The following is a 23,289-nucleotide window of genomic DNA, read 5'->3' as shown; positions in this document are numbered from 1 at the left end:
AGGCAGTCTGCACATGACATATAGATTTGGGATATGAAGCAAGGCCTCAGGTTCTCACAAAATTCACACAGCTTGTAGTAAACGCTCAAATGGCCAAAAGTGATCAAAGTCCCTGTAGGCGAGAGCAGCAGGAATGGATTGAAATTCGGTGTGGATCTTTGCAAGCAGGGGCATGATGGCAGAGCATGCAGGACCTGCCCAGTGGATGACATCAGCATGCAAAGCCCACAGCATTAACGCCTTCTGTGGCAAGCAGATACAGGGAACAATGGTGCCCAGCAATCTAAGTAAATGAGGTATCTCCCAAAGCGCAATCCAACTGGCCTACTCTCTAAATGTGGCTTCAAAGCCTGATGGTCCCTTTCAGACTATTGTAAAAAAAAAAATGATATATAATATTTTACCAACAGTATTACTGCCTGCCTTTACACACACATGAACTTTAATGGCATCCCAGTCTCGGTCCATAGGGTTCAATATTGAGTTGGCCCACCTTTTTGCTTTGTTCTGCTTTCAAGTCGATCGGGTCACCAGGAGCATCATCCGTGCAGAGGAGGCTGCATGAGTGTCCATATCCAGGAATGCAGTAAGTGAGCACGTCCCTTCATACAGCACTAAGCTGCCACTATTTCACCCTATACTATACCTCCCTACACCATCCAATCCTGTCACTATAGCTCCCTATGCTATCCAATCCTGCCAATATACCACCCAATGCTACAACTATACCTGACACGTGCATAACTCCACTTTATAAGCAGTTATAGCAAAAGGCTCCCCCCCCCCTTTATTAAAAAAAAAAAAAGTTTTACGTTAAACAAAAAAAACTGATCTTTGAAAGCACCCCTGAATGGTTTGTCTCACCCCTGTAACTCGTCTGCAAGGGCACTTATACACCTTCCTGCCCAGACCAAATGCTACACTGTACCCAAACTAAATTTTTATCGTTTTGTTCCCACAAATAGAGCTTTCTTTTGGTGGTATTTGATCAACTTTTTTGTTTTTCAGTTACAAAACTTTGTAAATTTATTTTTTTTATTTATTTATTATTTTTTTTTTCTCTCCTTTTACTGATGGGCACCGATGTACTGATGGATGCTAATCAGTGATGCCTTGTGTCCCATAATCCCCCAGCAATAGGGCTGGATATATTTTTTATTTTTATTTTTATTTTTTTTTTTTTTATTTTTTACCCAAGTGTCTGCACCGCCACTCAGATGTAAAATCCCATAGAACCACTGAGTATCAACTGCCACCAAATTATACATGGCTTGTTCCCAAATAATCTGACCCCTTTGTGTATGCAAGGTCAGGCAATGCTTGTGTAGAGCCAAAAGCGGCTTCCACTGTCCTTCTCTGGTAATCAGTATTTAACTATGTCCTTACTTACAAGTGTATAATATGCAAATAGAAATAATACTTTGGATTGCACAGATTAAGATTTTTATTATTAACCACTTGCCTACTGGGCACTTAAACCCCCCTCCTGCCCAGACCAATTTTCAGCTTTCGGTGCTCTCACACTTTGACAATTACTCAGTCATGCAACACTGTACCCAAATGAATTTTTTGTCCTTTTTTTCCCACAAATAGAGCTTTCTTTTGGTGGTATTTGATCACCTCTGGGATTTTTATTTTTTGCGCTATAAATGAAAAAAGACCGAAAATTTTGAAAAAAAAACGCATATTTCTTTGTTTATGCAAATTTATTAATTTTTCTTCATAAATTTTGGCCACAATTTATACTGCTACATATCTTTGGTAAAAATAACCCAAATTAGTGGATATTATTTGGTCTTTGTGAAAGTTAGTCTACAAGCTGTGGTGCAAATCATACAAAATTGATCACATCTGATGTACTGGTGGCCTATCTCACTTCTTCTTGCGACCCGAACAAGTCAGGAAAGTAGAAATACCCCCCAAATGACCCCTTTTTGGAAAGTAGACATTCCAAGGTATTTAGTAAGAGGCACGGTGAGCTTTTTGATGTTGTCATTTTTTATTTTATTTTTCCCCCCACAATTCTTTGCAAAATTACATTTTTCCACAAAATTGTCATTGTAATAGGTTCTTTTTCTCACATGGCATGTGTATACCACAAATGACACCCCAAAAAAATTCTGCTACTCCTGAGTATTACAATACCACATGTGTGGGACTTTTTCACAGCCTGGCCACATATAGAGGCCCAACATGCAGGGAGCGCCATCACGTGTTCTAGGAGCATAAATTACACATCTAACTTGTTGACTACCTATTACACTTTTGAAGGCCCTGGAGCATCAGGACAATGACACGTGACACTGATGACAGATGGCACTAATACGTGGCACTGATGACACGTGACACTGACACAGGTGGCACTGATGACAAATGGCACTGATACCTGGCACTGGGGACAGATAGCACTAACCGGTGGCACTGGGGCGGATGGCACTTTTTTTTTTACTCCAAGTGACGTGCCCCCCCCCCCCCACTTACGGCCGCTGCAGCCGTTCATCTCTCCCTTCTCATACGCTGTCTGTGTGAGGAGGGAGAGCGGCGCTGAGAGATGATCTCATATGTTTGCATATGAGATCATCTCACATTGGACACGCCGATCGCGCTGTAAACGGCCGCTGTGACTGGCCATTTACAGCGATCTGTGTTTGCCTGTCTCCGAGGGACACTGCAAACACAAAACTTCCCCAATGCTTGCCTGCGATGGCGCGCATTGCGGAAGTAAACACGAGGATGTCCAGGGACGGCCTCCCGGATGAGAGCGTCCACTCTATAGCCGTCATTCGGCTATAGGGCGGGCGGGAAGCGCTTAAAAACATAAAAAGTTCACCTTCTAATGAGCAGAATACACTGCCTTTGATAGCATTCAACGCCACATTCCCCAGCTATGTTGTACTCCATCAAGTGTGACGAGGCTTCCTTTTTACTTTGAAAGCAGAACTAAATGCATCTGGACACCACAACCCCCCTCCGGAAGACTCCTGGGAAGTATGACGTAATTTTGCCTAGACTTGGAAACCAGAAAGTAACTGAAGGAATATTAAAAGAAAAAACAGGTAAAAACAAGTAAATACAACATAGTTTCCTATATATGTACTAATGGTAGCAGCATAAGGATTAAAAATAGTGTTGTTTAAGAGAGTGAAGCTTTGCTTTAAACAGACCAGCAGAGTCTGGGTACTGCACTCCAAACCTAGGCTTAGAAAGAATGCTTCAGATATTATTATTATTATTACTATAATACAGGATTTATATAGCGCCGACAGTTTACGCAGCACTTTACAACATTAGGGTAGACATTACAATACAATTCAAGACAGGGGGAATCAGAGGGCCCTGCTCATTAGAGCTTACAATCCTAGGAGGGCTATTATTGGCTATTGCAGAGACCAGCTTTAGCAGCAATGTCCGATTGAAGACAAAATTGTGCTACCAAATAATAGGCTTGTCTCTTCACAGCAGACGTGAAAAAAGTCCTCCGTCATTAGCAAAAAGGCCATGGTATGCTGGTAGTCCGAGGAGTTATCCTGGGCTGGTCTTCATGTTGTCGTATTTGCCAGTGTTCAGTCCTCACAGAGGCAGTAATATAACCTGAAGGTTATAGTCTTCCTGTGCCCCTCATTGGAGGAGAAAGAAAGTCAGTAGCTAGGAATACTCTACCTGCTTTTCTAAAAACCAGGGGTTGTGAGCATAGGCCATAAGCTAGACAGCAACATTTTTATCATTCCTTTTCAGCAGTGGTTGTGTAATAAATAAATATATATATATAAAATCACATGGCAGCAACTCAATGCATTTTGGCATCTAGATGTGGTGAAGATGACGACTTGCTAAAGTTCAAACCGAGCATCAGAATGGGGTAGAAAGGAGATTTAAATTATTTTGATTGTGGCATGTTTGTTGGTGCCAGACGGGTTGGTCTTAGTATTTCAAAAAACGATGATCTACTGAGATTTTCATACACAGCCATCTCTAGGGTTTACAGAGAACGGTCCAAAAAAGAGAAGATATCCAGTGAGCGGCAGCTGTGTGGAAGAAAATGTGTGTGTCTATGGGAAAGTTTGACCATTTTTCCAGAAGCGCATTTGTGAGGTCAGGCACTGATATGGACAAGAAGGCCTGACTTGCAGTCTCTGCTCTAATTCGTCCCAAAGGTGTTCTGTTGGGTTGAAGTCAGAACTCTGTGCAGGCCAGTCAAGTTCCTCCACCCCAAAGTCACTCATCCATGTCTTTATCGACCTTGCTTTGTGCACGGGTCCAAATCATTTGATGAAGGGGGGAATTATGGTGTGGGGTTGTTTTTCAGGGGTTGGGCTTGGCCTTGGCCTCTTAGTTCCAGTGAAGGGAACTTTTAAGGCATCAGCATACCAAGACAATTTGGACAATTTCATGCTCCCAACTTTGTGGGAACAGTTTGGGGATGGCCCCTTCCTGTTCAAACATGCCTGCACATGTTGGCCTAGGCTATAAGAAGATTGCCAAGGCCCTGAAACTGAGCTGCAGCACGATGGCCAAGACTATACAGCAGTTTAGCGAGACAGATTCCACTCCGAAAAGGCCTCGCCATGGTCGACCAAAGAAGTTCATTGCAAGTGCTCCTTCCTGTTTGCGCTTCACTGTGAGGCACAGACAGGCAGGCCGCATGCATGCTGGTGACGCAATGACGTGACCCTACCCTCATTGTTTCCTGTTGTCTCTCTTCTATCCCCAGAGACATAAGTACCATCACTGTCTTCTATATATCATACTTCATTACTTAGTGGCTGGCCAGTCTTTGGTGGGAGTTCCCACCCCCTACCAGCTGGGAGTTCTTGCAGTTGGTTGAGGTGCCCTGTTTCCCGTTCCCCGCCGCCGACGGTGGTACTGTCCCCTGGCCATTAGCTGCTTGGATCCTGTCCTGGCTGTGTTTGCTACTCCAGGGGAGTTCAGCCATTGTCCATCTAGCCTGGCTGTCTATCAGTGATCGGCTCACCCTTGTAAGTACAAATCTCTAATGCTATAAAGTCATCACGTGTGCAGATATGCAGCCTTCTGTTGAAAGTATAATCCTAATGAGAAATTTATACTGAATTACATTGTTACTCACATTTATACTAATGTTCATTATATTTATATTCATAGAACATTATACGATTGCCTCAAATTACATTAAGCCTCTAAGGAAGGACGACGAAAAAAATCCAGAGGGGTCATACTGTGCTTTGCGCACTAGGTTTCTTTTTGTGTTTGCTATATTGGAGTAGATGGACCAGGTTCATTGCACACACTGCCAAACCCTGCTTTATCAAAGAGTTACACAAGAGAGGGCATGGATGTCACGAGACCCTAACACCTGCTTAAACATGCTCTAGCATGACACCCAGTTGGTTCATAGGCAGCCTTGAAAAGATTGCTATTGACTCGTGGTACCTGCAGAACCAAGGCTGTCCTGCACAATGTGATATGTGCACCCTGGATTTTTTTTCTCTTCTGTGTTTCTAAGAATGCTCCGAGTCTTTTGCCATTCTACCAATATATATCTTTCTCTGGTCTTACTATGGAATATGAAGTGACCATCCTTTTGTTCCAATCGGTGTACAGACTTTGTCTTCCTCACCATCCTTCTCTGGATCCAAGCCCTGGTCCCCCTCTTTCTCCTTACCCAAAATGGTTTAGATGGGATGGGCAATGACAGTAACAACAAGGCACCTCCATATTACAGATCAAAAGCTTTTCAGCCCTAGCAGACTACACTCAATTCAGGAAAAGCTCAGTGCAAGGGCTGTTCCATAGCTCTGGATTGACTGCTGATGCTGAATTCCAAACATTGTGACCCAATTCCTTAAATGGGCAAATTATCTATTGTAATCTGTAATGGTGACCTATCTCCAGGTGTGTTATCTATTTTGTTGGGATGTGTTGCTGCAGTCCAGTATTTATTACAAGTATTTATATAGCACTGACAATTTATGCAGGTCCCTATCTCATATACTGTACACACTAGGGACAGTTTAGACAGGGGGCAGCAGGTCTTTAGAGTGTGGGAGGATACTGGAGTGCCCTGAGGAAACCCATGCAAACTCTCTAAGTAGATAGTGTCCTAACCAGGATTCAGACTCAGGACAACAGTGCTCACAACAAAGCCACTGTGTACAATGAGGGAAAATGTATGGCCAGAAAAAAAAAATATCAGTCAAATAGTAGGCACCGTAGTAACAATATGAGCAACTTGTGTGTGTGTATATATATATATATATATATATATATATATATATACACACACACACAGGGCTCAAAATTTCAAGTCCTGAGCTACTAGCCAGGCCTCAAGGGTTACTCGCTGAAATTAAGTGACACTTAAATGTTTTATGCAGAATTAAGTTATAAAAATAAATATTAACAACTTCATCTGTGCCCAACAATACAGCCTGCCCGTGTCCACCAATGCAGCCTGCCATGTCTGCCAATGCAGGCTGTTCCCGGCAATGCAACCTGTGCCAGAAATGCAGCCTACCTGTGCAGGGAAACAGAGAGGAGAGCCGCCGCCCAGATGATCAGAGCACCGACAACAAAACAGCTTTTTTTTTTTTTTTTATCGCTGTGTGTTACCCGCCGTGCGCCGTCAAAGACAGCCCCTCCCACTTATCCAAGAACTTTGATAGACAGACCACTTGGATTGGATGGGTGATCTGTCTATTAAAGTGCCCGGACAAAGAGGAGGGGCTGTATATGACGGCGTGCGGCAGGGAACACACAGCTATCGAAATGAAAGCTGTGATGTTCCTCTGCACTCTGATCATACGGGCAGCGGGTCTCCTCTCTCTTCCCCTACGATTGATGGGAGAACGACTCCCACACAACCCGCCTGCCGGTGGTGTTTGCCCCCCCCCCCCCCCACTCCCAAGCAGCCATAGCTCGCCAGCCCTCAAAATCCACTCGCAAAATGCGAGCAGGTGAGTGGAATTTTTAAAGGCTGTGTGTGTGTATATATATATATATATATATATATATATATATATATATACACACACACATACACACACACACACACTCATATACACACACAGGTGTGTTCAAAATAATAGCAGTCCATCAATCACTGTTTTTGTTATAAATTATTATACATGGCAAATAATTTCCTAGAAGGTGTAGCAGAGTAATAGAAAATCAACAGACACAACAGTCATGCTTTGCATACTGCTGATTCAGTGTAATTGAATCATTAATTGAAAGGAGCGTGTTCAAAATAATATTGGTGTGGAGTTACATAGTGGGTGAGGTTAAAAAAAGACACAAGTCCATCCTATGTGTGTGATTATATGTCAGTATTATGTTGTATATCCCAGTATGTTGTGGTCGTTCAGGTGCTTATCTAATAGTTTTTTGAAACTATTGATGCCCCCCCGCTGAAACCACCGCCTGTGGAAAGGAATTCCATATCCTTGCTGCTCTTACAGTAAAGAATCATCTATGCAGTTTAAGGTTAACCCTCTTTTCTTCTTATTTTAATGAGTGACTGCATGTCTTAATAAACTCCCTTCTGCAAAAAAGTTTTATCCCTATTGTGGGGTCACCAGTACGCTATTTGTAAATTGAAATCATATCCCCTCTCAGGCGTCTCTTCTCCAGACAGAATAAGTTCAGTGCTCGCAACCTTTCCTCATAACTAAAATCCCCCAGACACTTTATTGGCTTTGTTGCCCTTCTTTGTACTTGCTCCATTTCCAGTACATCCTTTCTGAGGACCGGTGCCCAGAACTGGACAGTCTACTCCAGGTGAGGCCAGACCAAAGTCTTGTAGAGTGGGAGAATTATCCCTGGAGTTGATCCCCTTTTTAATGCATGCCAATATTCTCTTCGCTTTGTTAGCAGCAGCTTGGCATTGCATGCCATTGCTGAGCCTATCATCTACTAGGTCCCCCAGGTCTTTTTCCATCCTAGATCCCCCCAGAGGTTCACTCCATAGTGAATAGATTGCATTCACATTTTTGCCAACCAAATGCATTTTTTACATTTTTTCTACATTAACCAGTTGCCGACCGCCGCACGCCAATGTACGTTGGCAGAGTGGCACGGGCAGGCATATTGGCGTACAGGTACGTCCATGCCTTCCCGCAGGTGGCCCCCCCCCCCCCCGGTGCCAGCAGGCGGTTGGATTCCGTGCAAGAGTGATCCGGGGTGAGGGGGCGGCCATTCGTTCATGGCCACCCCCACGCGATCGCTCCTGACGAATGAAATTCTAGCACTACATCACTTCCTCTCCTGTAATGTAAACACAGGCAGAGAAAGTGATGTAATCTCTCCTCGTGTCGGTCTTTTTCATTCCGGCACAGAGGAGAAAGGATCAGTGAGTTGCACCTAACACTACACTACACAGTAGAACACGCCAGGCACACTTTCACCCCCCCCCCCAATCACCCCTGATTGGGGGCTAGTAACCAATAGCTTTGATGTAGGAATTTGATCTGAGCATGTGTGGCACTTGGTCCGATCAAAATTCTCTACACATGATCGAAGTATGTCCGATCGAACCAGTTGGTCGGGAAATAGTTCCAACATGTTGGAAAATTGGGTCCGACGGATATTCCGACGGAATCAGTCCGATGCATACCACACACAGTCGGATTATCCGACGACACGGTCCGATAGGACACATTCCGACGGATTCTCCGACCGTGTACACAAGGGCTTAGGGCAGTTAGGGTTAGCCCCCTTTAGGTCTAGGGTACCCCCCTAACCCCCCCAATAAAGGTTTAACCCTGTGATCACCCCCCGTCACCAGTGTCACTAATAAGCAATCGTTTTTATGATCACTGTATTAGTGTCACAGGTGACGCTAGTTAGTTAGGCAGGTAGGTATTTAGGTTCGCCGCAGCTTTTTATAGGGTCAGGGACCCCCATATACCACCGCATAAAGGTTTTAACCCCCTGATTGCCCCCTAGTTAACCCTTTCACCAGTGATCACCATATACAGTGCCTTGCGAAAGTATTCAGCCCCCTTGAACTTTTCAACCTTTTGCCACATTTCAGGCTTCAAACATAGAGATATAAAATTTTTATTTTTTGTGAAGAATCACCAACAAGTGGGACACAATTGTGAAGTGGAACGAAATCTATTGGATTTTTGAAACTTTTTTAACTAATAAAAAAATTAAAAGTGGGGCGTGCAAAATTATTCGGCCCCCTTGCGTTAATACTTTGTAGAGCCACCTTTTGCTGCGATTACAGCTGCAAGTCCCTTGGGGTATGTCTCTATCGGTTTTGCACATCGAAAGACTGAAATTCTTGCCCATTCCTCCTTGCAAAACAGCTCGAGCTCAGTGAGGTTGGATGGAGAGTGTTTGTGAACAGCAGTTTTCAGCTCTTTCCACAGATTCTCGATTGGATTCAGGTCTGGACTTTGACTTGGCCATTCTAACACCTGGATACGTTTATTTGTGAACCATTCCTTTGTAGATTTTGCTGTATGTTTGGGATCATTGTCTTGTTGGAAGATAAATCTCCGTCCCAATTTCAGGTCTTTTGCAAACTCCAACAGGTTTTCATCCAGAATGGTCCTGTATTTGGCTGCATCCATCTTCCCCTCAATTTTAACCATCTTCCCTGTCCCTGCTGAAGAAAAGCAGGCCCAAACCATGATGCTGCCACCACCATGTTTGACAGTGGGGATGGTGTGTTGAGGGTGATGAGCTGTGTTGCTTTTACGCCAAACATATAGTTTTGCATTGTGTGCAAAAAGTTTGATTTTGGTTTCATCTGACCAGAGCACCTTCTTCCACATGTTTGGTGTGTCTCCCAGGTGGCTTGTGGCAAACTTTAGACAAACTTCTTGCCACTCTTCCATAAAGGCCAGATTTGTGCAGTGTACGACTGATTGTTGTCCTATGGACAGACTCTCCCACCTCAGCTGTAGTTCTCTGCAGTTCATCCAGAGTGATCATGGGCCTCTTGGCTGCATCTCTGATCAGTCTTCTCCTTGTCTGAGCTGAAAGGTTCGAGGGACGGCCAGGTCTTGGTAGATTTGCAGTGTTCTGATACTCCTTCCATTTCAAAATGATCGCTTACACAGTGCTCCTTGGGATGTTTAAAGCTTGGGAAATCTTTTTGTATCCAAATCCGGCTTTAAACCTCTCCACAACAGTATTACGGACCTGCCTGGTGTGTTCCTTGGTCTTCATGATGCTCTCTGCGCTTTCAACAGAACCCTGAGACTATCACAGAGCAGGTGCATTTATACAGAGACTTGATTACACACAGGTGGATTCTATTTATCACCATCAGTCATTTAGGACAACATTGGATCATTCAATGATCCTCGCTGAACTTCTGGAGTGATTTTGCTGCACTGAAAGTAAAGGGGCCGAATAATTTTGCACGCACCACTTTTCAGTTTTTTATTTGCTAAAAAAGTTTAAAATATCCAATAGATTTCGTTCCACTTCACAATTGTGTCCCACTTGTTGGTGATTCTTCACAAAAAATTAAATTTTTATATCTTTATGTTTGAAGCCTGAAATGTGGCAAAAGGTTGAAAAGTGCAAGGGGGCCGAATACTTTCGCAAGGCACTGTAACTGTTACGGGTGACGCTGGTTGGTTAGTTATTTTTTTATAGTTTCAGGGCATCCGCCATTTATTACCTAATAAAGGCGGGTGATATAAATTAGGTTTTAGGGTCAGATAGGGTCTGCGTCGCCCCAGGCAGCGTCAGGTTAGTGCCAGTACCGCTAGGTTTCCCAAAAATGCATTATTAGCAGGATCAGCCCAGATACCTGCTAGCACCTGCGTTTAGCCCCTTCGCCAAGACCAGCCAAGCCCACCCAAGTGCAGTATCGATCGATCACTGTCACTTACAAAACACAACACACATAACTGCAGCATTCACAGAGTCAGGCCTGATCCCTGCGATCGCTAACGGTTTTTTTTGTAGCGTTTTGATACAGTCGCTGACAGCCTAGGTGCTTTTTTTTTACCTGTGAGTCTCACTAGTGTACCACTAAATTTAGAGCCCAAAATGGCAAAGCGAAGGTACACTAGTGAAGAGGCCTACACGTTTCTGAGCATGACAGATAGTTAAGAGGAAGTCACTCATCTGTCATATTCAGGCTCAGAATACGATCCTGTAGAGGACAGCGGCTCCATGACAGTTAGCTCTGACGACGGAGATGAGGTCCCTGTTAAGGGCAGGCGTACCAGATCCCGAACTTCTTCGGTTGTTGAGGTGCAGGAACCGCAGGTCCCTTGTATGGAGCAGCTCATCCTTCTGGTGAACTGGCAAGCACCAGCGGCCTAGTACACCCTAGACCAGTGATGGCGAACCTTGGCACCCCAGATGTTTTGGAACTACATTTCCCATGATGCTCTGGCACTATGCACTGTAGTGAAGCATCATGGGAAATTTAGTTCCAAAACATCTGGGGTGCCAAGGTTCGCCATCACTGCCCTAGACGTACATCCAGTACTGCAGTAGCACCTGGTGACGTGGCGAGTCGCATAAGTGCAGTTCAAGCTGGCGAGGTGGCAAGCACAAGTAGTGTCCCACTGCCACCAAGACGAAGACAAAGAAAGGCCCGTCGTACCCATAGTGCCCTTCCTGCAGAATTTGCCAATCCTGATTGGTGCCCACCACTTCTGCAGAACCCGTACTTCCCCCATTCACTGGCAAACCCGGCATTAACATGGAAACAGTTGATTTTACGCTACTATATTTTTACTCACTGTTTTTCTCCCGAAGATCTCTATAGATCTATTGTGGACCAAAGCAATTTGTACGCTGGTCAACACATCGCCACTATTCCCCGGTCCGCCCTTGCCAGACATTGGAAACCAATTATGGTTTCCGAATTTAAGATCTTTATGGGCCTCTCCCTCAACATGGGCATAACCAAAAAGAGTGAGTTGTGGTCATATTGGTCCACTGACCCAATTCACCATATGCACGTGTTCTCTGCTTCCATGTCCAGGGCACGATATGAGCAGATTTTGCAGTTCATGCACTTCAACGACAATGAACTCTGTCGTCCTCGTGGAGACCCTGCATACGATCGGCTCTACAAAATTCGGCCCCCTCATAAACCACTTCAACCAACGTTTTGCAGACTTGTTTACTCCCCATCAAGTTGTCTGCGTTGATGAGTCCCTGATTAAGTTTTCTGGTCGCTTGTCATTCAAACAATACATTCCCAGCAAGCGTTCCAGATAGGGGGTCAAGGTGTATAAGCTCTGTGACAGGGCCACAGGCTATACATGTAGTTTTATGGTTTATGAGGGTAAAGATAGTCACGTAGAGCCGGAGAACTGCCCTGACTACATAGGAAGCGCTGGCAAGATAGTGTGGGACATGGTGTCACCCTTATTCGGAAAGGGATACCATTTATATGTGGACAATTATTACAAGAGCGTGCCACTGTTTAGTCACTTGTTTGATCAGCAGATTGGAGCATGTGGCACCGTGAGACCTGAGGATATCGTCAGAGCCCTTCTGTATCCAGACGGTGCTCCACCTCACCTTCCCCAACCAAATGCAGTAAGCCGGCTGCATGAGAGGCATTATCCTTATGTCCTCCCGCGTACCCCTACCCAACGAGCCCCCCAAAGAAATGTTGTGTCTGCAGAAAGCGCAGATATAGGCGTGACACCCGTCATTATTGTCCCCTCTGTCCTGACAATCCTGGTCTTTGCATTGGTGAATGTTTTGAACGCTACCATGAACTAGTTGAGTTTTAGAGTAGGGTACAGCATTGCACAGACTAGGCACACGTTCACAGGGTCTCCCAAGATGCCATCGCATTTTGAGAGACCCAAACCGCTGGAACCACAACAGAACTGAAAGTTACATAAAAAAATGTATAAAAAAAAAAGTAAAAAATAAAAAAACCTTAAAACCAAAAAAAATATAAAATAAAAAAAACAAAAATAGTTGTCGTTTTATTGTTCTCTCTCTCTCTCTCTCTATTCTCTCTCTATTGTTCTGCTCCTTTGTACTGTATTCTATTCTGCAATGTTTTATTGTTAACCATTTTTTGTTTTCAGGTACGCCATTCAGCTGTAGCGTGGATTTATTTATCTTGACAGCAACAGCGTTTGCTCCCACGACACATAAAGCCGTGACTCCAGCGCTGTTGGAAGTGATTTCACCACCACAGTTAAAAAAAAGAGCATATATGCCAAAGCATGGGGGCAGCAGGGGTGGAGGAGCGATTTGCTCCTACCTTTTGCGAGAGGATGCCCCCATGCTTCGGCATATATATATTTTAGACACAGGTTGCGTTAAATGTTTTATTTTTTGCTATTTTTTTTTTTTGTATTTGCTTTGCAGGTATGGTAAGTCCTACTGTTATACTGTAATGTTACTTTGTTTTATTGTTAACCATCATTTGCTTAGCAGGTACGCCATTCAGCTGCATCGCGGATTTATTTATCTTGACAGCAACAGCATTTGCTCCCCTGATACATAAAGCTGGGACTCCAGCACTGTCGGAGGCGATTTCACCACCACAGTTAAAAAAAGAGCATATATGCCGAAGCATGGGGGCAGAAGGGGTGGAGGAGCAATTTGCTCCTAACTTTTGCGGGAGGATGTCCCCATGCTTTGGCATATATAAATGGTGCATGTATGCCCACCATTAGAAGTGGGTGGATGAAGGGAGGTATTCTAATGGTGGGCATACCCACCGATCAATATTTTTTTTTTCGTTCAGCCCACAGGCTGCATTTCAATTTTTTTTTACAATATATGCTCAACCAGTTCCAGAAACGTACTGGTATGTTGCTGGACTTTGAGTGCTTATACCAGAATGATGCCCGCAGGTTTAGGTATCATCTTGGTATCATTCTTTTCAGCCAACGGTCAGCTTTTATGTAAAAGCAATCCTAGCGGCTAATTAGCCTCTAGACTGCTTTTACAAGCAGTGGGAAGGAATGTCGTCCGCCCCCCCCCCCCCCCACCGTCTTCCATGGTTTTCTCAGGCTCTCCTGTCCCAACAGGGAACCTGAGAATGCAGCCGGTGGTTCCGCCAGCTGACCATAGAGCTGATCAGAGACCAGAATGGCTCCAATCATCTCTATGGCCTAAGAAACCGGAAGCTACGAGCATTTCATGACTTAGATTTAGCGGGATGTAAACAGCGCTATTGGGAAATTGGGAAAGCATTTTATCACACCGATCTTGGTGTGGTCAGATGCTTTGAGGGCAGAGGAGAGATGATAGACCCTCATTTTGTCAAAAAATGAGTACCTGTCACTACCTATTGCAATCATAGGGGATATTTACATTCCCTGAGATAACAATAAAAATGATAAAAAAAATATAGAAATGAAAGGACCAGTTTAAAATAAAAAAGCAAAATAAATAATAAAAAAAAAACCACACCCCTGCCCCCTCCCCTGCTAAGGCGCAACATCGAACGCAAGCGTCAGTCTGGCGTCATATGTAAACAGCAATTGCACCATGCATGTGAGGTATCACTGCGAAGGTCAGATCGAGGGTACTAATTTTAGCAGTAGACCTCCTAAAGTGGTCACCTGTAAAGGCGTTTAAAGGCTTTTAAAAATGTATGTAGTTTGTCGTCGCTGCACGTTTCTGTGCAATTTTAGAGCATGTCGTGTTTGGTAACCACGTACTCGGCCTAAGATCATATTTTTTATTTCATCAAACATTTGGGCAATATAGTGATTTTTAGTGCATTAAAATTAAAAAAAGTGTGTTTTTTCCCCAAAAAATGCGTTTGAAAAATCGCTGCGCAAATACCGTGTGAAAAAAAATAAATGAAACACCCACCATTTTAATCTGTAGGGCCTTTGCTTTAAAAAAAATACTTAAATTTTGGGGGTTCAAAGTAATTTTCTAGCAAAAAAAATTATTTTTTCATGTAAACAAAAAGTATCAGAAAGGGCTTTGTCTTCAAATGGTTAGAAGAGTGGGTGATGTGTGACATAAGCTTCTAAATGTTGTGCATAAAATGCCAGGACAGTTCAAACCCCCCCCCCCCCCCAAATGACCCTATTTTAGAAAGTAGACACCCAAGCTATTTGCTGAGAGGCATATCGAGTCCATGGAATATTTTATATTTTGACACAAGTTGCTGAAAAAAGACATTATTATTTTATTTTTATTTTTTGCACAAAGTTCTCATTAAATGATATATTGTTCAAACATGCCATGGTTATATGTGAAATTACACCCTAAAATACATTCTGTTGCTTCTCCTGAGTAAGGGGATACAAGTGTGAGACCTTTTGGGAGCCTAACCGTGTAGGGTACCCCAAAATCCAAGCACCACCTTCAGGCTTTCTAAGGGTGTAAATTTTGGATTTCATTCCTCACTGCCTATCACAGTTTTGGAGGCCATGGAATGCCCAGATAGCACAAAATCCCCCAAATGACCCCATTTTGGAAAGGAGACACCCCAAGCTATTTGCCGAGAGGTATGGTGAGTATTTTGCAGACCTTGATTTTTGTCACAAAGTTTTGAAAATTGAAAAAAAGAAAAAAATATACATTTTTCTTTTTTTTCTTCATTTTCAAAAACAAATGAGAGCTGCAAAATACTCACCATGCCTCTCGGCAAATAGCTTGGGGTGTCTACTTTTCAAAATAGGGTCATTTGGGGGGGTTGTGCCATCTTGGCATTTTATGGCCTTCAAAACTGTGATAGGTAGTGAGGCGTGAAATCAAAAATTTACGCCCTTAGAAATCCTGAAGGGTGGTGCTTGGATTTCGGGGCCCCGTACGCGGCTAGGCTCCCAAAAAGTCCCACACATGTGGTATCCCCGTACTCAGGAGAAGCAGCAGAATTTATTTTGGGGTGTGATTCCACATATGCCCATGGAATGTGTGAGCAATATATCATTTAGTGACCATTTTGGGCAAAAAAAAAAAGTTTGTCATATTCCCGCAACTTGTGGCAAAATATAAAATATTCCATGAACTCAACATGCCTCTCAGAAAATAGCTTAGGGTGTCTACTTTCAAAAATGGGGTCATGGGGGGGGGGGGTTGTGCCATCTTGGCATTTTATGGCCTTCAAAACTGCGATAGGTAGTGAGGAGTGAAATCAAAAATGTACACCCTTAGAAATCCTGAAGGCGGTGCTTGGTTTTCGGGGCCCCGTACATGGCTAGCCTCCCAAAAAGTCCCACACGTGTGGTATCCCCGTACTCAGGAGAAGCAGCAGAATTTATTTTAGGGTCTAATTTCACATATGCTCATAGCATGTGTGAGTAATATATCATTTAGTGACAACTTTGTGAAAACAAAAAAAAAAGTTTGTAATTTTCCCGCAACTTGTGGCAAAATATAAAATATTCCATGGACTCAACATGCCTCTCAGCAAATAGCTTGTGGTGTCTACTTTCTAAAATGGGGTCATTTGTGGGGGTTTTGTGCCAACTTGGCATTTTTTGGCCTTCAAAACTGTAATAGGTGGTGAGGAGTGAAATCAAAAATTTACGCCCTTAGAAAGCCTGAAGGCGGTGCTTGGTTTTCGGGGCCCCGTACGCGGCTAGGCTCCCAAAAAGTCTCACACATGTGGTATCCCCGTACTCAGGAGAAACAGCAGAATTTATTTTGGGGTGTAATTTCACATATTTCAATGGAATGTGTGAGCAATATATCATTTAGTGACAACTTTGTGAAAATAAATAAATAAAGTTTGTAATTTTCCCGCAACTTGTTGCAAAATAGAAAATATTTCATGGACTCAACATGCCTCTCAGCAAATAGCTTGGGGTGTCTACTTTCTAAAATGGGGTCATTTGTGGGTTTTTTGTGCCATCTTGGCATTTTATGGCCTTCAAAACTGTGATAGGTAGTGAGGAGTGAAATTACAAATGTATGCCCTTAGAAATCCTGAAGGCGGTGCTTGGCTTTCGGGGCCCCGTACGCGGCTAGGCTCCCAAAAAGTCGACCACATGTGGTATCCCCGTACTCAGAAGAAGCAACAGAATGTATTTTGGGGTACAATTCCACATATAACCATGGCATGTGTGAGCAATATATCATTTAGTGACAACTTTTTGTAAAAAAAAAAATTTTTTTGTCATTATTCAATCGCAAAAAAAAAAAAATATTCAATGGGCTCAACATGCCTCTTATCAATTTACTTAGGGTGTCTACTTTCCAAAATGGGGTAATTTTGAGGGGGTTTTGGCCTAAATGTATGACTAAAATTGATTTTATATGAATTTATTGGATTTTTCTAATAACAAAAAGTAGAAAATATCATTTTTTTTCAAAATTTTCGGTCTTTTTAAGTTTATATCGCAAAAAATAAAAATCACAGAGCCAATCAAATACTTTTAAAAGAAAGCTCTATTTGTGGGGAAAAAAAGGACGCAAATTTTGTTTGGGTACAACATTGCATGACCGCTCAATTACCAGTTAAAGCAGCGCAGTGCCAAATTGTAAAAAGACCTCTGGTCATTGACCAGTAAAATGGTCCGGTCTGAAAGTGGTTAAACCTCATTTGCCATGTAGTTGCTCAACCCATTAATTTGTTCAGATATTCTTGCAAGTTTTCTACATCCTACGGATAATTCATTGCCCTGCTTAGCATCAGCCGCAAATACAGAGATTGAACTGTTTACCCCATCATACAGGTCATTTATGAACAAATTAAACAGGATTGGTCCCAGCACAGAAACCTGGGGGACCCCTCTTCATCCTCCCCGGACAATTCTGAGTATTCCCCATTTATCACTACCCTCTGAACTCGCACTTGTAGTCAGTTTTCAATCCAAGTACTCACCCTATGGTCCATGCCAACCGACCTTTGTATAGTAAATGTTTATGGGGAACTGTGTCAAATGCTTTTGCAAATCCAGATACATCACGTCTACAGGCCTTCCTTTATCTAGATGGCAGCTCACCTCCTCATAGAAGGTTAATAGATTGGTTTGGCAAGAACAATTCTTCGTGAATCCAAGCTGATTACAGCAAATGATACTGTTTTCATTACTAAAATCTTGTATATAGTCCCTTATCACCCCTCCAAGAGCTCGCATACTATTGATGTTAGGCTAACTGGTCTGTAATTCCCAGGGATGTATTTGGGCCTTTTTTAAATATTGGTGCTACATTGGCTTTTCTCCAATCAGCTGGTACCATTCCAGTTAGTAAACTGTCAGTAAAAATTAGGAACAATGGTCTAGCAATTATTTGTCTGAGTTCCCTAAGTACCCTCGGGTGCAAGACATCTGGTCCCGGGGATTTATTAATGTAAAGTTACCATAAGGGTACTTCCTGTGATGTGTCATGAGGACAAACACTGCAATTTTGATTACTGAAGCCCCCTGATTCTCTTGTGAAGACTGAGGAGAAAAATAAATTCAATACCTTCGCCATTTCCCCATCCTTTGTAACCAGATATCCTTCCTCATTCTTTATGAGGCCAAAAAAGGCCCCTTCCTTTTTACAATTTGGCACTGGTAATTGCGCGTTTATGCAGTGCTGTACCCAAACAACATTTACGTCCTTTTTCCCCACAAATAGAGCTTTCTTTTGGTGCTATTTGATAACCTCTGCAGTTTTTATTTTTTGCGCTATACACAAAAAAAGAGCGACAATTTTGAAAAAAAAACTATATTTTTTACTTTTTGCTATGATAAATATCCCCAAAAATGTTTAAAAAAATGAATTTCTTCATCAGTTTAGGCCACTTTATATTCTTATATAGTGGCCTAAAGCCACAATAAGCGTATATTGATTGATTTGCACAAAAGTCATAGCGTCTACAAACTATGGGAAAGATTTATGGCATTTTTTAATTTTTTTTTTCTAGTAATGGCGGTGATCTGCGATTGTTGGGACCATTGAAACTTTTACAGCAATCAGTGCTATGAAAATGCACTGATTACTGTGTAAATGACACTGGCAGGGAAGTGGTTAACACAAGGAGGAGATCAAAGGGTTAAATATGTGTTCTAACTGTATGGAGATAGGACTGAGTAGGAAAGGAGACATATCGCTGTTCCTACATAGTAGGAACAAACAACATGTCTCCTCTCCTCTGACAGCACAGAAATGTGTGTGTTTACCCCCGTAAATACACGTGAGTCGGTCAAGAACCGGCTAAAAAATTTCTTGGGATTTTTTTTACTCTCCTCCGCTATGTGTCTTTTGTGTTCTATCTTAGCCACCCTAATTGCACTCTTACATATCTTGTTGCATTCTTTGTAAAGTCTGAATGCTGATGATGATCCCACAGCCTTGTATTTTTTGAAGGCTTTCTACTTTGCTTTTATGTGCATTTTTACATTGGAGTTAAGCCACCCAAGACTTTTGTTCGCTCTTTTAACCGGTTCCGGACCAGCCGCTGCAGTTTTACTGTGGAAGGTTGGTCCGGCTGCGTGAAATCATGGTACTATACGTGATGCGTGCCCCCCCCCCCCACCAATCTGATTCGATCAGGAGCTGATCAATCCCCATGCCCAGACCAATGAAATCTGGCTTGGACCTGGTGATCACTCCTGACGAATGATATCCTTCCCCTGTCGTGTAACTGTAAACAATGACAGGGGAAGTGATGTTATCTCTCCTCGTGTCTTTTCGTTCCAGACCCAGAGAAGAGAGCATCAAACAGTGAGCTGCATCAACACTAAACTGACACCAGGTCACGTAGGCACACAATTCACCCCCCATCACCCCCCCCAGTTAAGCCCTTCACCAGCTGTCACTGTGTCACCCAGTACAGCAATCAGATTTTTTTAATGATCGCTGTACTAATGTCATTAGTGAAAAAAAAATCAGTGTTAGAGTAATTAGTCTTAGGCAAAAGATAGGGGTGGTCCCTAGACCTAACGCCCCCAATAAAGGTTTAACCCCTTGATTACCTCCCCTGTCACCTGTGATCACAGTATAATTGTCATGGGTGACGCAGTTTAGCTAGTTTATTTTTTATAGCGTCAGGGCACCCACCGTATTTTACCCAATGAAGGTTTAACCCCCTGGTGATATCAGTTAGGTTTTAGCGTCAGATTAGTGCCAGTACTATACTAGTCTTTCCAGCAGTTTAGGGTTTCCAAAAACACAGCGTTAGCAGGATCAGCCCAGATAGATGCTAGCACAAGGGCCATCTTTAAGGCAGGGCAAAAGGGGCAACTGCCCTGGGCCCTGTCATTATTGTGGGTCCCAAAGCAGCTGCCCCATATTTGCCAACTATCCCAGTTTAAATTCCCTCATCCCTTGAGGTTTTAGTCCTGTGCTGTGTCCTGATATCTCAGTGTAAAGTTCTGTTACTAATGCTGCCCAGCTCTGCCCTATTGTTGTGTACAGATGACTGACCTGCAGATCCTGTGTTTACATGTAAATACCAGCATTAATATGTAAATAGCGGTGGACCGGCAGCATTCATATGTAAATAGAGGCAATATTCATATGTATATCATGCCCCCCTGAGGTCATATTCACCATCACCTATACGGAATGCAGCCACTAGGGAAATAAAGGGGCATGCTGGAAATTGATCACACACACACACACACACACACACACACACACACACACACACACACAAACACACACACACACACACACACACACCTCCCCCCCCCCCCCACCACCACTGCCACTGATCCCAGGAGTCCTAGGATCCTCTTTAGTCCATGGTGTGCAGGCAGTGAGGAGATGGTGTGCTGTAACCTCTAGCAACCAATCAGTAAGCAGTAATGATGTGCAGCAACCTCTAGCAACCAATCAGTGAGCAGTATTGATGTACAGTAATCTCTAGCAACCAATCAACAAGCATAAATCATGTGCTGTATCCTCTAGCAACTAATCGGTGAGCTGTAACGACACACAGGTGGAGAGCGAAACTGCATGGAGGGGGTGGGAGCCCTGGCCTCCCCGCCTCCTCCTCCGCTGTCCCCGCCCACCGCCGAACTCGTCAGCGCCACCAGCAGCCGTCAGAGGCGTATTACAAGCAGCTCCCCATTCCCTCCTCCCCCTCCTCCTTCTTCTTTCTTCCGACTCTCAATGTTCGGCAGCCGGCCGGAGCCTGCTCGTTTCCCCCCCGGCTCGGTGTCTCCAGGATCCCCCTTCCCCAGCACATTATCCAGCGACGTGAGAAGAGGGACGGAGAGCGATCCTGAGGTTCTATATCAGGACTGAGTAACGTCTACCAACATGTCCAGTGATCGGCAAAGGTCAGATGATGAAAGTCCTAGTACCAGCAGTGGAAGTTCGGATGCTGATCAGAGGGACCCGCCAGCCCCTGAGCCAGAGGAGCAAGAGGAAAGGAAACCTTCAGCAGTTCAACAGAAGAAAAATACCAAATTGTCCAGTAAAACCACTGCAAAGCTGTTTACTAGTGCTAAAAGAATTCAGAAGGAGTTAGCTGAAATAACCCTTGATCCACCTCCAAACTGCAGTGCCGGTCCTAAGGGAGACAACATATATGAATGGAGGTCAACGATTCTGGGACCCCCAGGATCTGTATATGAAGGAGGAGTATTTTTTTTGGATATCACGTTTTCTTCTGATTATCCTTTTAAGCCACCAAAGGTTACGTTCCGCACCAGAATCTATCACTGTAAAATCAACAGCCAAGGAGTCATCTGCTTGGATATTCTGAAGGACAACTGGAGTCCAGCACTGACTATATCAAACGTTTTGCTATCTATTTGTTCCCTTCTGAGGCCGCATACACACGGGCGGACTGTTCGCCCAACTTTGTCCGCTGAACAGTGTTTGGGCGGACAGTCCGCTCGTGTGTGGGCTTTCAGCGGACAGTTTCAGCGGACAGTTGGACGGACAAGGTTTTTCGGAATTTCCGAAAAACTGTCCGCTGAAACCTTGTTTCAGCGAACAGTCCGCTCATGTGTAGGCTTGTTCGTCAAACAAAGTTGCGTGCATGCTCAGAAAGGATTTTCACGCCGAAAGCTATAATGCAGTGTATAGGACGTCGTATTTTTCGTCCCGTTGTACGTGCCGTTCACGTCATCGCGCACGGTTTCAGCAAACTGTTCGTTCGTCGTGTGTGGCCATGTCCGTCCATGCTAATTTTGAGCGGACTGTTTGCCGAAACTGTTGGACGGACAAAGTTGGGCGAACAGTCCGCCCGTGTGTACGCGGCCTGACAGACTGTAACCCTGCTGACCCCCTGGTTGGAAGCATAGCCACTCAGTATTTGACCAACAGAGCAGAGCATGACAGGATAGCCAGACAGTGGACCAAAAGATATGCCACATAAGCTGTACAGTTTGAAGAAGCACAAGGCATCTGTACAATGTGCAACACATCTTTATAGCCTTTACAATATGGACTTCTGTGTATATGTTATACTGATTCTACTCTCTGCTTTTATCCTATACGGTATACTGCCCCAGGAGGTAAATGCTATCAAGAGTAGAACTTTGTAGCTGTAGATTAGTAATGTTAAAATGCCTACTTGCAAGTCTTGCTTCTTTGGGATATCAAAACGTATTTTGTGATGTACTAAGGATACCGTTCCAAACCAAATATTATAGTGCATTTTAGCCTAATTCATTATCTGTATGATGTTATTAAAGTTAGCTGTAGATTATTAGAGGATATGTCATTTGTATTAAACCCAGAAATATTTCCAATTATGTGGTACACGCTGTTGTGAAAACTGTTCTACCTTTTGTCAGTTTGTACGGAAAGGATTTCCTTTTATCCCTTTGTAGCTCAGAGAGCACCCAATGTATTATCCCAACATACAATAAACATGTTCCCTAAAAAAAAAAAAAAAAAAAAAAAAAGATGGCCCTGGCTAGCACCTGCGTTTAGCCCCTCCGCCCAGCCCAGCCCACCCAAGTACAGCATCAATCGATAACTAATCGCTTACAAAACACATAACTGCATCGTTCGCAGAGTCAGGCTTGATCGCTGTGATCGTATAGTTTTTTTTATAGCATTTGAATCAGTCGCTGACAGTCAGGAGCTTTTTTACCTGTGAGTCTCACTAGTGTACCAGTAAATTTAGAGAACAAAATGTCAAATCAAAGGTACACTAGTGAAGAAGCCTACACGTTTCTGAGCATGACAGACAGGGAAGAGGAAGTCGCTCATCTGTCAGATTCAGGCTTAGAATGCGATCCTGTAGACGACAGTGGCACCCTGACAGATATCTCTGATGACGGAGTTGTGGTCCCTGCCAAGGTCAGGTGTACCAGACCCCCGATCTTCTTCTGCTGTCGTTGAGGTGCAAGAACCACAGGTCCCTCATATGAAGCAAAGAGCCAGTACTAGCGCCGCTATTCCTTCTGGTGAACTGGCAAGCACCAGCGGTATAGTACATCCTGGTCATACATCCAGCACTGCAGTAACACTTGGTGATGTAGCGAGTCCCAT

At 43.6% G+C, this 23,289-nt stretch overlaps 1 protein-coding gene across 1 annotated transcript; it reads left to right on the top strand.

Annotated features, from left to right (window-relative positions):
* Positions 1-20,938: 20,938 nt before the first annotated feature.
* Positions 20,939-22,492, top strand: LOC143931866 (ubiquitin-conjugating enzyme E2 E3-like). The gene is made up of 2 exons (XM_077455790.1): positions 20,939-21,605; positions 22,048-22,492. The coding sequence occupies exons 1-2, from the start codon at positions 21,100-21,102 to the stop codon at positions 22,163-22,165; spliced, it is 624 nt and encodes a 207-aa protein (XP_077311916.1). The 5' UTR covers positions 20,939-21,099; the 3' UTR covers positions 22,166-22,492.
* The last annotated feature ends 797 nt before the right edge of the window (positions 22,493-23,289 follow it).

This window comes from Lithobates pipiens, unplaced genomic scaffold (genome assembly GCF_037356315.1).
Source record: "Lithobates pipiens isolate NorthernLeopardFrog02 unplaced genomic scaffold, aLitPip1_a1.2 Scaffold_10, whole genome shotgun sequence".
Taxonomy (NCBI): Eukaryota; Metazoa; Chordata; class Amphibia; order Anura; family Ranidae; genus Lithobates; species Lithobates pipiens.
This window is presented reverse-complemented; position numbering and strand designations above follow the sequence as displayed.

Bases quoted from the DNA above. Each gene is read 5' to 3' on its own strand.
- LOC143931866 (XM_077455790.1), top strand. From the start codon at position 21,100: ATGTCCAGTGATCGGCAAAGGTCAGATGATGAAAGTCCTAGTACCAGC. The intron at 21,606-22,047 runs TCTGAGGCCGCA...GTGTGTACGCGG, and splicing joins TTGCTATCTATTTGTTCCCT to CCTGACAGACTGTAACCCTG.